The following is a 15,435-nucleotide window of genomic DNA, read 5'->3' as shown; positions in this document are numbered from 1 at the left end:
AGAGTAGGGAAAATATGTCCAATATATGAGATAAGAAAAATTGCTCTAATTATAGAGGAATAAGCATTTTGAATACATGCGTCAATATTAAAGGCTCGACTTCATATCATAAGAGAAAACATGCTTTCAGAAAGTCAAAATGGATTTAGGAAAGGAAGATCTTGTGCCGATTGTATATTCTCCATAAATCAAATAATAGACACACACAGAGAACACAACCTACCAACATACATGATTTTTGTAGATTATAAAAAAGCATTTCAAAATGTTTGCAGAAACAAACTATGGATCATAATGAAACAGAAAGGTATTTCACAACATTTAATATCAGCAATTAAAAATTTATATGTTCAGAATAAAATTGCAATTGGAACGACATCAATGGAAAGAAAGAATATAGCAGCAACAATAAATAAAGCAGTAAGACAAGGGTGTCCACTTTCACCATCACTTTTTAATGTTTATATTAACAAAATCATAATGGAATGGCAGATGGATTTAAATGAACATTTCAAAATTTAAAAAAATATATATTCTTAGATACATTGCTCTTTGCGGATGACCAAGTTTTAATATTCAGTTCTGAAATCGGGGCACAGAGGGTTCTATTCCATTTACATAATATAAGTAAACATTTTAGCTTAAATATTTCAATTAAAAAAAAAAATAGCATTTAGAGGAGCAGATACATTAAGAGCCAAAATTGTCTTGAAAGGAAAAATTATTGAACAAATAAATTGTTTCAATTATCTTGGGTGCAACATTTCTTATATGAAGAATGAAGATATTCAAAACAAGCTATGTATGCGGTGTTAATAACAGATCCCTAAAAAGAAACGAAAATTAAATGTTATAAGGTAATGGTAGTGCCAATGTTGCTTTATGGGTCTGAATATTGGATCCTGACTAAAAAAGAAGAAAGAAGAATAGAAGCAGCAAAGATGAAATTTCTGAGATCTGTTGCAGGTTACACCTTATTGGATACGAAAAGAAGTGAAGATATAAGGGGGGAACTAAGCATTTTTAAATTAATAGACAGAATAAAACAATATAGAAACGATTGGAAACAACATATACAAAGAATGGAAGCAGACTGCATACCAAAACTGATGATGAACTATAACCCAAAAGGTAGAAGAAATGTTGGTAGACCAAAAACCAAATGAGCTCTACAGTGTTAAAAAAAAAAGAGACTGGAACGACCCTTATAAGGCTTAATCCATGATACTGATGATGATGATAATGTGGGAAGTAAAGAAATGTTGAAAAAGCAATGGTTTGGTTTAATACCGAGTAAAGGGACAAAACAGATGTTAGAATCCGAACATGATGAGAAGAATGGAATGAAAAATGATGAATCAGGAGTCAGAGCAAGAAGGCGACAAATGCAGAAAGGAGACATTAAACCTTACTTACAAATGGATTCTAAGGAACCTGCAGGTTCATTGCCACCCTCACATAAGCCCACCATCGGTCCCTATCCCGTGCAAGATTAATCCAGTCTCTATCATCACATCCCACCTCCCTCAAATCCATTTTAATATTATCTTCCCATCTACGTCTCGGCCTCCCCAAAGGTCTTTTTCCCTCCAGCCTCCCAACTAACACTCTATATGCATTTCTGGATTCGCCCATACATGCTACATGCCCTGCCCATCTCAAACATTTGGATTTAATGTTCCTAATTATGTCAGGTGAAGAATACAATGCATGCAGTTCCACATTGCGTAACTTTCTCCATTCTGCTGTAACTTCATCCCTTTTAGTCCCAAATATTTTCCTAAGACCTTATTTCCAAACACCCTTAATCTCCGTTCTTCTCTCAAAGTGAGAGTCAAAGTTTCACAACCATACAGAACAACCGGTAATATAACTGTTACATAAATTCTAACTTTAAGATTTTTTGACAGCAGACTAGATGAAAAAAGCTCCTCAACCGAATAAAAACATGCATTTCGCATATTTATTCTGCATTTCATTCCCTCCCGAGTGTCATTTATATTTGTTACTGTTGCTCCAAGACATTTGAATTTTTCCACCTCTTCGAAGGATAAATCTTCAATTTTTATATTTCCATTTAGTAGAATATTCTGGTCACGAGACATAATCACATACGTATTTTTGGGGTTTCCTTTCAAACCTATCTCTTTACTTGCTTCAAATAAAATTTCCTTGTTTTCCCTAATCGTTCTGGATTTTCTCCTAACATATTCATGTAACCGCATAGACAAGAAGCTGATGTAACTCATTCAATTTCAAACCCTCTCTGTTATCCTGAACTTTCCTAATGGCATATTCTAGAGCAGGGGTTCCCAACCAGTGTGTCGCGAAATTTTCGAATTCAAAAATAAATTTTATGTCATCCAGAAAGTCTCTTTACAACGCATTTTTTTTTATTTACAATGGAGTCTCTGATATGGTACATTTTATTTTGAGACAGAATTTACCAATGCAACAATGTTGAGTTCAATTTTTCTGCCTGGTGGTAATTCGAATGAAAGTGAACACCTGCAATAATGTTTAATAATTCGTTTACTCTTCCCACTTAGTAATAAACAGAATTTAGAATCGTCAGAACATATTGGTCAGTTTCAGTATATAGTACGTGTGAGGAGGTGATAAAGCACTTTTGATAAAATAATCCCACTATTTAGATTTTATCATGGACAAATTTTGAATTCGAAAAAGGCAATCTGAATCGAGTTCTGGGTTAGATCACAGCAGTGCTAATTCAAATAATGTGAGTGAAAAGGGTTCACAAAAATGTACTGCGTTTCGTAAATATAGTGATGAATACTTGCAATATGGTTTTACGTGACATGGAGATGAATATAAACAAAATCCCGAGTGTCTTATATGCGGGAAAGTTTCGTCAAATCAGTCGATGGTGTCTAATAAATTAAAAAGACATTTAGAACTGCCATTTTCAAAGTCATTGTGACTGGTTGTTATTATTATATTAGTATTATCAATAAATAAGTGTGTCGCGAAATCGTGGACATTCGGTAAAGTGTGTCGTCAGTCAAAAAAGGTTGGGAACCATTGTTCTAGAGCGAAGTTAAAAAGTAAAGGTGATAGTGCATCTCCTTGCTTTAGCCGGCAGTCAATTGGAAAAGCATCAGACAGAAGCTGGTCTATATGCACTCTGCTGTAAGTTTCACTGAGACACATTTTAATTAATCAAACTAGTTTCTTAGGAATATCAAATTCAATAAGAATGTTATATAAAACTTCTCTCTTATCCGAGTCATATTCCTTTTTAAATCTATGAATAATTGATGTACTGTACTCTTATACTCCCATTTTTCTCCTATATCTGTCGAATATAAAATCTGATCAATAGTCGATCTATTACGTGTAAAACCACACTGATGATCTCCAATAAGTTCATCTACATATGGAGTTAATCTTCTCAAAAGAATATTGGACAAAATTTTGTATATCAACAGAAGTGACATTCCTCGAAAGTTATTACAGTTAGTCTTGTCCCCCTTCTTAAAAGATAGATACAATTATGGAATCCTTCCATTGTTCTGGAACAATTCCCTTTTCCAAATAGCAAGTACAAGCTTATAAATTTCGCTGGATAATGCGTTTCCACCCTCTGTATTAATTCTGCTGGAATTTGATCAATACCTGGAGACTTTGTACTTTTTCAGATTTTCTATCGCAATTTCGACTTCAGAAAGTATGGGTTCGGGTATAAATGGCTCAGCAATTTGTATCTGAACTTCATCCTGATCATTTCTATTTGGCCTATGTACATGTAGTAGTTGCCTAAGATAGTTCTTCCATCTGTTCAGGATTGAATGAGAGTCTGCAAGCAAGTCACCATTCTCATCCTTGATCATGTTTACTTCGCCTGATCCTTCCTTCCTTTATATCATTATATAAATCTCGAATGTTTTTATTTTTACTATTTGTTTCTACCTCATTCAGTTTTTCCTTCAAGTAATCTCTCTTTTTATTCCTAGGTGTACGACTTGCTTCATGTCTTTCATTAAAATAATGTGACTTTTAAATTCAACACAATAATAATGTTACTTTTATTCACAACAATAATGGCTTTCTATTTCTGAATTTAAACACTCCCATCAACAATGGGTATTTCACTCCACACAGCAACACAGTATTCGTTATTGCACTCCACAGACGACAATGACAATTCACTTAGATTATTGAAAACAACAATGTACTCCTAATCTCAACTAATGTTCACAAAGCACTATTTATAAAACAAAACTGTCAATTCTCAGTTCACAGTTCGTTTGCCTTGGCTAGTTCTTCTAGCTCATTCACTCAAGTTCACAGTATATCGAACCCAAGACTTCCAGGGACAGTCCACTGAACTTCGAACTCAAGACTTTCAGATACGCTGCACTCGCCTGGTCGCTGCCAAAGTTGCGGTCCTCCTCACGTAGAACTCCGGTCTCGAAGGCTGGCTTCCTTGCTTGTTCACTGCTGCTTTACAAGACTGACTGAATTTCTGAACTGCTCGCGCTTTTATTTTGTTAGTAAATCATACTTTCCAGAAACTACGGTATCCTGCAGTTTCTCCAACAATCGGCTCGCGTAGCTTTTCGAAACTTCCAGCTTCCCCACCCTTGCTTCGCGTCACACCACAGCTTCCCTTGCACTACAGTGGGTGATCAAATTATTAGGGACACTTGGTAAAAGTAGGAATTTCATCTTCAAATCCACATAAAACACAAGTAATTCGGATTTTCTCAATTGGAAAAGCCTTATTACTCTAAATAGTGTTTTATAAACAATATTATTACATATTTAATTGTGTAATAATGAATATGGAATGAAATAAACAAGGAAACTAATATTTTGTCACACATCCCTTTGCAGCAATTACAGCTTTAACTCTATTTGGCATAATAGAAATGCATTGGATACAATTGTTTTTAATTTCTTTGCTGTGATGCCACACATTGATCAGTTTTTCTATTAAAGATAGTTTATTTATAACAATTTCTGAATGAACTTTCCTCTTCACTAGCTCCCAAATATTTTCAATCGGATTAAGGTCCAGAGAGTTACCAGGCCAATCCAGAACCCTAATTTTTTGTCAGACAGGAATTTTGTCACCTTATTTGCCTTGTGACAGGGCGCAGAGTCGTGCATGAACCCAAAATAATCGTCTGGAAACCATTCACGGACTTGTGCAAGAAGCCGTTCCTTCAGAACCTTTATATATTGATATTGTCTCATCATTCCTTGAACAAAATACAGGCGACCAATTCCATGACCATTAATCACAGACCACACCGTGATGCTTAGAGGATGTTTAACAGTCTTCACAATGCAGTCATTATTGTACTTTTCACCTTCACGCCTTCTAACGAACAGAGATTTGTCAGAAAGTATCTGTATGGCAGATTGATCTGAAAAACACACCTGAAAAAAGAAAGTAACAGTACATAAAACATATTTGCACAAAGCAAAATTGTGACTAACAAAGAAATCATGTGAATGACAAACAACTCACTTTTTTCCAATCATCCACAGTCCAAGATTGATGCTGCTTTGCCCAAGAGAGACGCTTCTTCACCATGTATGGTTTCAGGAATGGTTTCTTGGTTGGAGAGCGACATGAAAACCCTAACTCTTTGATCCTCCGACGGGTTGTCATAGAAGATGAGTTGATTCCAGCATCTCTCATTGGCGCCTTTCTATGTAGAAGACTGTTAAACATCCTCTAAGCATCATGGTGTGGTCTGTGATTAGTGATCATGGAACTGGTCGCCTGTATTTTGTTCAAGGAATGATGAGACAATATCAATACATAAAGGTTCTGAAGGAACGGCTTGTTTCACAAGTCCGTGAATGGTTTCCAGATGGTGATTTTGTGTTCATGCACGACTCTGCGCCCTGTCACAAGGCAAATAAGGTGACAAAATTCCTGTCTGACAAAAAATTAGGGTTCTGGATTGGCCTGGTAACTCTCTGGACCTTAATCCGATTGAAAATATTTGGGAGCTAATGAAGAGGAAAGTTCATTCATAAATTATTACAAATAAACAACATTTAATAGAAAAACTGATCAAAGTGTGGCATCACAGCAAAGAAATTAAAAACAATTGTCTTAAATGCATTTCTAGTATGCCAAAGAGAGTTAAAACTGTAATTGCTGAAAAGGGATGTGTGACAAAATATTGGTTTTCTTGTTTATTTCATTCTTTATTCATTATTAGACAATTAAATATGTAATAATATTGTTTATAAAACACTATTTAGAGTAATAAAACTTTTCCAGCTGAGAAAATCCGAATTACTTATGTTTTATGTGAATTTGAACATAAAATTCCTACTTTTACCAAGTGTCCCTAATAATTTGATCACCCACTGTAGATGCGTGCGCAACTTCCTTTGCCGTGCCCAGCAACCGCCGAGCTCTCCCTCTTTCTGCCGGACGTGTGCTCGACTCCTGAGGCAGCGAGAACATTCCAGCATAGTTGCCACAATAATTATTTCTATTTGCCTCAACTGCATCCTGCAAGAATTTCAATTTTGCCTGTTTTCTTCTTTCTACTACCATCTAACAATCTTCATCAATCCACAGTTCCTTCTCTTAGTTTGATAATAACGTATGCTCTGCTCAGCTACAATAACTGATACTATCTCTGATATTTTCCCAAACATTATTAACATCTAACTCTTTCTTAACTTCGTTGCTGCTTTCTAAAGTGGCAAACCTATTTGAAATTTCGACCCGATAATGTTGCTTATTTTCTTCGTCCTTTAATTTCAGGATACTGAATCTACTAATACTAACTTGTTGCTCTACTTGCTTGGTTACTAATAGTCTTTCTTTTAATTCTCAAATTACCCAATAATGGTCAGAATTACAGCCTGTCCCCCTGAAAGTTCGAATGTCTGCTATACTAATATGTCTTTGTTTATCTATCAAGATGTGATCTATTTGGCTGTGTGTCAATCCATCTGGAGAAGTCCAAGTATATTTATGTATATCCTTATGGAGAAATGTTGTACTTTTGACAATTAAATTTTTTGATGTCGCTAAGTTAACTAACCTAACTCCATTGTCATTACTAGTTAAGTGTAAGCTTTGTTTTTCAATAGCTGGTTTAAAAATATCCTCCCGTCCTATTTCAGCATTGAAATCCCCAATAAAATTTTCATGTGATATCTAGATAACTGACCAAAAGTGTGTTCCAATTGCTCATAGAAGCTATCCTTTATATGGTCGTCTTTCTCTTCTGTAGGGGCATGAGCATTTATAACCATGATATCACATCATCTACCCTTAAGTACTAAATACGATAACCTGTCACTGAAATTCGACCTTTTTTAATGCTGATTTTATTCTTTTATGAACAAAGAATCCTGTTCCTAATTGGTGATTATTGTTTCCTTCCCCATAATACAAGTAATCTCCTATTTGTGATATGCCATTCCCATCTAATCTAACCTCTTGTACTCCCACGAAGTCTATTCTGTATCTAGCTAGTTCTTTTGCTACTAATGTTACCTCTCCTGTTCTATAAAGACTAATTATGTTCCAGTACCAAATCTCATGACTTTATTCTTTGCTGTGGTCGTGCCAGAGAATCAGTCCCATTCCGAGGCTTAGTGTAAGGTTTTGTGACAAGCTGTTTTTTACAGTGATGGGTTGTTAGCCCTTCGCCCAACCCCCAAGCAGGAGGACCACCCCTTATCGACTGTCCACGACTGCTTATTCAATATATTCGCAGCTACCCTCCATATCTGGAGGCCGTCTCCTCTACCCGCAACCTGAGGACGTGCCACGCCGTGATGATAGGGACCCACAATACATGGGGAGACATTGAACCACGAAGCAAAAAAACAGAACACCAAGCTAGCAGACAAAGAGAAGCAGACTTCAAAGAAGAGTGGCATAAAGGATACAGCAGTAAAGACGTATGTGAATGATAGGAGAAAGCAAGGTTTAATCTGTATAATGATGAATGAGTCTAGTGAAGAAGGGAGAGCTGTTGATGTATTTGAATCAAGTGAGGGGATAATAGAGGAAAGAAGGAGAGGAATCCAGGGTTGGGAATAACAGGAGAATCATCTAAGGTGAATATGGAGAATATAAGAAAAGGAATCTTTGCGAGTGCAAGTCTAAGTGTAAGTTACGAAAGAGAGTGCGACGAAATGAAGAAAGAAGTCGAGAATATAACAGAGAAGGAGAGCGGGGATGATCCAAGTCCAGCAACCATGGGAAATATTGATAGGGTACCAAAGATGTGCGAAAAACTAGAGGAAACTTGTAAAAAAAAAAAGTTCAGCAAGTTATGTGATAGTTAAAGAAACAAGGAAGTGCAAACAAGGACGTGTGAAGTGTAATAAGTGAACTAGAGGATAATTCCGACTTAGTCTGAGGTATTAGATGCGGTCAAAAATGTGAGGATTAGATCACTTAGTGTAGTTGAAGTGAAACTGAGAATAAGATAGAGGAATAAGTAGTGAAGTGTTAATGAGTAGATGAATAGAATAAAACAGTGAGAAGAAAAGGAATAAAGGTAGTGAGGCTAATAAGAGTTAGAAATAGTTAAGGTTTCATGTAATTGAGAGAGGAAGAATATGGGAAGTGGAGGATGTAGAAAGTGAGTGCAAGTAGTGAGAGTGAACCGTAAAAGTTATCCTATAAAGTGAAAAAGTGATAAGTGAATTGAACAAGTAATAACAAGGAAGTATTACAAACATTAGAACAATAAATGAGAAGTAATATAATACGGTAATGTAGATGAGAAAGTAAAGAATTAGTGAATACTAGTCAGATAAAAAGGTTTTAAGATAAACAGAAAATTAGGGATAACAGTAACGATTGATGACAATGATAGTAATACAGATGGATGAGTAAATTGTAGCCGAGAATGTCTGTAAACAAGAATAAGGTAGCTAGTATTATATAGTATTCGGGAATGGGACTGAGGAAAGATAAAGAAGGTGAAGACTTGAAAATACTGTATAGCACAAAGGATAAAGAAAGAAAATAGACAAATAGGGTTTAACTTTTTGTAATTGGAGGATATGGGGAGATATAGACGATAGGAGAAATGTATTACGATATGTGATTGAATGTAATGAAGTGTAGTGGTGAACTGTGTACAGAAGTGAGAGAAACTACTACCTGAAAGCCATATGATGATAATAAATATGAATATAGATTGTACATTATGTCATTTTTAGAGCGACCTAAAATGAATTACGAAAATCTGCTGGATCAGTGAAATGAGGTCTGCTCTTAAGAGTTGAAACATAAATATGTCTTCTTATATTATCCTTTATCTAGCAGATTTTCACAAAATATAGTACTGTATACTAGTTACAAGTATCACACTTGTTTTGTGTATTAAGTCTGGTTTCATTTGTATAAGAAAAACTATCCCTTTATAGGGATGAATTTATAAAAAATAATAACTTGTCTCCTATATAGCAGATTTTCACAAAATATAGTATATTAGTTACAAGTGTCGTACCATACTAGTTTTGTGTACAAAGTCTGGTTACATTTGAATAAGAAAAACTACCACTTTGTAGGGGTGAATGATTGGTATGCTTTATTTATTTTCGTTGCCCTTTGAGGATTTGCAGCAACCACCTTTTACCATTCAGGCAGCATCACACCTTCCCAAAGATCATGCTGTGAAAACTCTTCTTCACTGTTCAAGGAAACTAAATCCTTCAAAATGTTCGCCCACATTTTTCACTCGATTATGGGAAAAGTTTACAGAGTTTCCCTTACATAGATGTCGGTATCCTACCTGTTAACAATACCGAAACTTCAGACGAAAAATTTACATAATCTAGCTTCTATTTTTTCTGGTGATAATGTCCACAATGCTAAGCAGGAGTGTAAAATGTAAGACAACAGTGGACAGCAACAGAAGTTACAATGGGGAACAATTTGTAAGAAATGTAACTAAACGCTTATTAAATAACAATTGTTTTCGTACATTTATTGTTACAATAAGTCTATGAAATTTAAGTGTAATACAAACTGATGAGGATGAAATTTTAATGAAATTAAAGTTTTCCCTTAGCACAAAAATTATACAGTAACTGTAAAAAAGGAATTAAAACATGAAACAATGTGAAGGGATAATAAGTTTATATCAACAAGTTATAATTACTTACATGAACATAATTCCCAAAAAATGAAAAGGATATGAAGACATGCATTAAGTAAATTTGTAAACTGTAAGGCAGAACAGATTAGCAGAAACAATCTTATAGAAGATATGACAATCATCTCCACTCACCAGGAAGAGCCTTTGCAAGTGTATACAAAGTGGAATCATTAGCTACGAAGCAGGAAGTAAAGAGCAATGCTGCATCTTTTTTGTGGAGCGATGCCAGTTCAGCTTCTAACATCTCATGGTTCAGAGAGTTCCCTGCAATATTCCTTGTGCCCCCAGCACCAGCTCCATGCACTTCCAATGCCCTTCTGTAATATGAAAGGGCCCAACTTCAGAAGATAAAAAACATTAAAATAGAATTTTTATTAATAATTGATTAAATGGCGATCTTGCTCGTGTTAATTATGTAAGCATGTGTGGCTTACAGCTGTTTCACTGCTACTTGACACCATCTTCAGAGCCTTCTGTGTCTTGGTGCCAGGCAGCGAAGTTGAGATGGCGCCGAGACACATAAGGCTCTGAGGATGGTGTCAAGTAGCACTGAAACAGCTGTAAGCCACACATGCTTACATAATTAACACGAGTAAGATCGCCATTTAATCAATCATTTATATTCAAGTATTAAAAGTAGTGTACAAAAGATTCAACATGAATTTTTATTAATTTAGGCACAAATTTTAAGAAACAATCGTACAAAAGTTTTATTCCTTAATTTTTGCATTTTATGCAATGAAGAACATTTCTAACAACATTGAATTTAAACTCAACCAGTTCGTTTGTTACACATAGAATGAATATGGGAGCAGAATTAATGATATTACAAGGAAGTCTGTTTAAAGAGAAATAATGGCATTAGTTTGTAAGCAAGTTCTAAATTATAGTGGCTAAAGGTGACACTGGTGTCAAGAAATCAAGTAATGTTTTTTTCATTCCTTTCTAAACTTTTACTATCTTATGACAAAGAAATAGATGAATGAATAAATCCCTAACTTCCCAGTTTCTTAGTTCACACCTTGTCAAACGATCAGGTATTCAGTAGCATAAGATTCCTTATAATTTTGACTACCGGTACATGAAACTTAAAAATACTTTCTTTCACTACTATTTGTAGTAAAACTGAAGGCAGTAAGAGTAAATGAACAAATACAGGTATGATTTATTTTCTTACCTAACTGCCTCCTTAACCTCAGGATGACATGACATACCCAGGTAATCATTAGAACACCATACAGTGATTGGCCGTTCACCTCTGCTATATTCATAAGCTCCAGGAAATTCTGAAGCCAATCGATTCACTTTCCTGAAAACTCTGTATGAATGATCCTTCTTCTTGCGCATTATTTGTTCATGGAAAAACTCTTCGTACGAAAATATTTCACCTGAAATATTGCATGAAATCATGAAGTAAACCATATATTCAAAGTAATGCGCTTACACCTTAAAAATTACCGAGTTCGATATTAATACTATCTATAGTAATTTTAGAAAATTTTTTATGTTGTTGAAAATATCACTTCTAACATCTAGCATGAGAAAATGTGTTTTAATAATCAAAACAAAGGTTGTTCATGAATCTAATGAACTGTTAAATGTATAGAATTTCCACTGTTATTCATATCAAACTACAGTTTCCTCTGCTCAGTATCATATGGCTTTTCCTAACATTCTTCTAAGCATTTCACTTCGAAAATTCTTACATTTTGTTTCCTCCTGAGTTTATTCATCACTGTCCGAATTTAAGATAGGCCTACACATAAAGGAAGAGAAAAAACACCTTTAATAAGTATAGACTGGTTTTCAATAATAATTCTCCAAGGACTGTCACTATGTTTCTTTAAATGAAGCATAAACATGAACAAGGGTCTATGTTACATGCCACAAGTTTTGTGAAAACATGCTCCGAAATCTTTGTTGCCTGATGAGTCAAGATGCAGAGTGTAACACAACAAAGATCCTTGTTCCATAAAAATGCTATTTTTTCAATAGTATTTAAGGTATCGAATTGTATAATCATTTTCGATATTAAAAAATCAGCATCTGATCGTGCTGATGCTATAGCTGTGATTATTGTAGGTCGACCCAGAAAGTGCAGCATCAACAAGTCATGTTTGACATAGACCCTTGTTCTACAACATTTAAACCACATTTCGCTTGAGAATTTTTTGCATAGTGATGCCATTTATTATCGTAAGCTAAAACTAAGTGTATAGCTTGATAGAAGAGGCATCTTACACCTTTGTTCTGCAAATAACTCAAATTTTTTAATTGTAACATAGACCCTTGTTTGCGGTTACACTTCAAATGTTGAACAATTGTTAAGAAAACCTTTCAAAATGAAATTAGTTTTATTTCGAAATATGTATTATATGTCTTTCTCGTGTTAAATTCTATCGTACCTGGTTAACATGTTTCGACCTGTTATGGATCTTCTTCAGACGATACATGAGAAAGACATATAATACATATTCCGAAATGATGTAGTGTTAAAAGTTGTGTAATCAAGATGTTAATTTTATCATTTAACTTGCAAATAATTTGTCATGTATGGCTCATTTGCATTGTGCAAATATGTATCTTATTTTTTCACAACTTTCTAGAATTAATTGTAAAAATTCTGTCTTTCTTTGCAACTTGAGATGTACATGAAATATTAAAAAATGAACAATTATACATATCTTTGTACTTTTTTTCTGAGATATTGTGTATGAAATACAAAAAAAGTTCACGTAAATTGATATTTCGAACTTACAAGGGATGTAAGTTAAATATAAACTAACTCTCTCTCTCTCTCAAATGGCTCCCATGTAAAGCTAATTCTGCCTCTACAAGTGGTGTTTCGTACCACGGAATAGTATCAGATCACTTTAATGACATCATATTTGGGGCATTTAAAGAATGTACCATTGCTCATTAAATGCTTCATATAGTATTCATGAATAATAGATGCCATTTACCAACTTCTATATCTCAAATATATATATCATCACTTGTCACTTGTGATATTAAACGATATTTTATATAAAATGAGACACACTATCGTCCCTGTATATGAATTCATACAACATTTACGAAAGTAAATGAAAGTAACTTATTAAGTTATTAATTACATAGTACAGGGAGTTCCTATGAAGACCAGTCCCACTCCAATAAAATCTGTAAGGCAGCGAATGATCAAATGCCAGTGCATGTACAAGTTTGTGCATGCTTCCCCATGCAGGCCAGTCCCATTACACCCCTTACTGTTTAGCTTCTTTGGGCCAGGCACTTCACACTACCGGCAATAAGCTGACAGAATATTACTACCTGGGACTGGTTTTCATAGGAACCCTCTGTACATGCACACTGAACCCTTTTCACTTATTATAATAAGACAATGCAATATATTAATGTATATTGTATTATGTTCAATTTTCCTGAATTTATAATCAAGCATTTTCAAGCAGGACTAAATTTTCCCTCCCTCTTTTTCAAATATGATATTCACATTGAAATGTTACAATTTCTGCTAGCCGATAGGAAATTGCAGATGCAAACATGAGATAAAGAATTGTGCGATTTTTCTTGCAATTGTGAATAAAGTGTAATACAGTACTGATTAGTCTCTTTTTATAGTAATAGTAAATGCTGCAGTATTTTAGTTTATGTAAATATATTTTAAGTCAGAAATCAGAATTAAATTAAACTAAATTAGGAAGTTAGTCTGCTATTTTTGTGTTATTAGAAATGGTTTACTCCGATGAACAAATTTGCAAATCAAAGCATAGTAAAGAATGTGACTTGTCATTTCCTTGTTTTCTAAAAGATGTTGCGCTAAGGATAAAAGTGCTGTTTAGCCATTTCTCGACAAGGTAACAAGTCAGATTGTTTGAATTTCAAGCACAGTATCACTTATGTGTGGACATTTCGAAGAACCTTACGTCAGTATCAGCACTACAAGAAAACATTTGCTTCCTAGCATGGTATCATCCATGACTAATATAATTTCCCAAAACCTAAACACATTTCTTCGAATATATGCAGGCAGCACAAAAGCATGGTAACAGAAGTGCGACATGACATCAATTCTGCAAAGAAAAATAAATCTGATATTGATCCAAGTAGATCAGCTCTCAATGAAGCAAATGTTTCTATTGCAGAATTATATGTAGCACATAAACGAACCACAGTCACACTGCTCAATTGAAAAAAACAATAATTCCCAACATCATTAAATTGTAGCATAAAAAATGAATATAATTAAAAAAAAATCTGATTATTGGAAAGCCAAGAATAAATGTATAATTTAAAAGTAAGTATTACAGTTTTCAGAAACAAAACTGGAGGTAAAAACATGGAATTTAAAACCAACAAACTTGCCTAAGTAAGACACGCTCCAGTTTTCATTTTATGGTATGTTTGGGGAAACCTAGTGACAGAAATTGTAATGATGCTCCGTGACTCAGTTATGCTTCACATATATATGCCAGCTTGCAACTATTACATAAGCAGTGTTTCAGCTGTACGCAATACTGTTTCCTCTTGCACATAGTTTCGTCTGTTTACAATTGTTTACCTACCACATTCTCTATTTTAAATACTTTCAGCTATAAAGCTGTAGATATCGTTCTTTTTTTTTTTTTCCATCATCTCTCCTTTGATAAGAATGTGAAATATATGTCACCTAAGTTTTGGAAACTGCTACGGAATGCTTATTAAAATATACTTTCCGACATGACTAAACTATTCAAACTGTAACATAAATTTATCAAGTTTATTCAGAACAAATATTTAGAACATACACAGGTCTTAAACTTACATGCAAAAGAAGAACTCCACAAAACATAACAAAGAAATAGATTTTAATGTAGTAACAGAAAGGAAATGTATCTATGAACATTTCTCAATTAACAGGAAAATCTGTCACATTCTTTTATTTCTACTCAGTCACGAGAACATAAGAAACACACATTTTGCAAGTCACTCTGAGCTCGAGTTGGCAACTACCGAGTGAACAAAACTTCTTAATACTACCGCAGAGTACCACCAGCATAGCTCAGAAGGTAGTTGGCTACTGATCTGGAGCTGTACTCGAGCATGGGTTCAATTTCTGCTTGGGCTGATTACCTGGTTGGGTTTTCTCCGAGGTTTTCCCCAATTGTGAAGTGAATGGTTGACAATCAATGTCGAATCCTCACTCTCATTTCGCCTAATGGCTAGAGGCCATATTTTTGGTAATAGCGGTATGAGGATGATCTAATCTATGCCTAATGTTAGTGAAGAGCAAGTGGCGAAACTAAGGTGTAAATACTGGGTAGGCTGA

The 15,435-nt window shown here is 34.6% G+C and overlaps 1 protein-coding gene across 20 annotated transcripts in view; it reads right to left on the bottom strand.

Annotated features, from left to right (window-relative positions):
• The window catches only part of Alas (5-aminolevulinate synthase), a 440,304-nt gene that overhangs the window by 77,927 nt on the left and 346,942 nt on the right, over positions 1 to 15,435 (bottom strand). For all 20 annotated transcript variants that reach the window (XM_069838039.1, XM_069838041.1, XM_069838053.1 and 17 more), the window contains 2 exons: positions 11,305 to 11,515; positions 10,260 to 10,444 (listed from right to left, as the gene is read on the bottom strand). In XM_069838039.1, coding sequence (XP_069694140.1) covers positions 10,260 to 10,444; positions 11,305 to 11,515 — 396 coding nt within the window. The remainder of the gene's footprint in view (positions 1 to 10,259; positions 10,445 to 11,304; positions 11,516 to 15,435) is intronic.

Source organism: Periplaneta americana, chromosome 10 (genome assembly GCF_040183065.1).
Source record: "Periplaneta americana isolate PAMFEO1 chromosome 10, P.americana_PAMFEO1_priV1, whole genome shotgun sequence".
In the NCBI taxonomy this organism is placed as follows: domain Eukaryota; kingdom Metazoa; phylum Arthropoda; class Insecta; order Blattodea; family Blattidae; genus Periplaneta; species Periplaneta americana.
The sequence above is the reverse complement of the archived record's forward strand: the minus strand, read 5'-3'. Positions and strand labels throughout refer to the sequence as shown.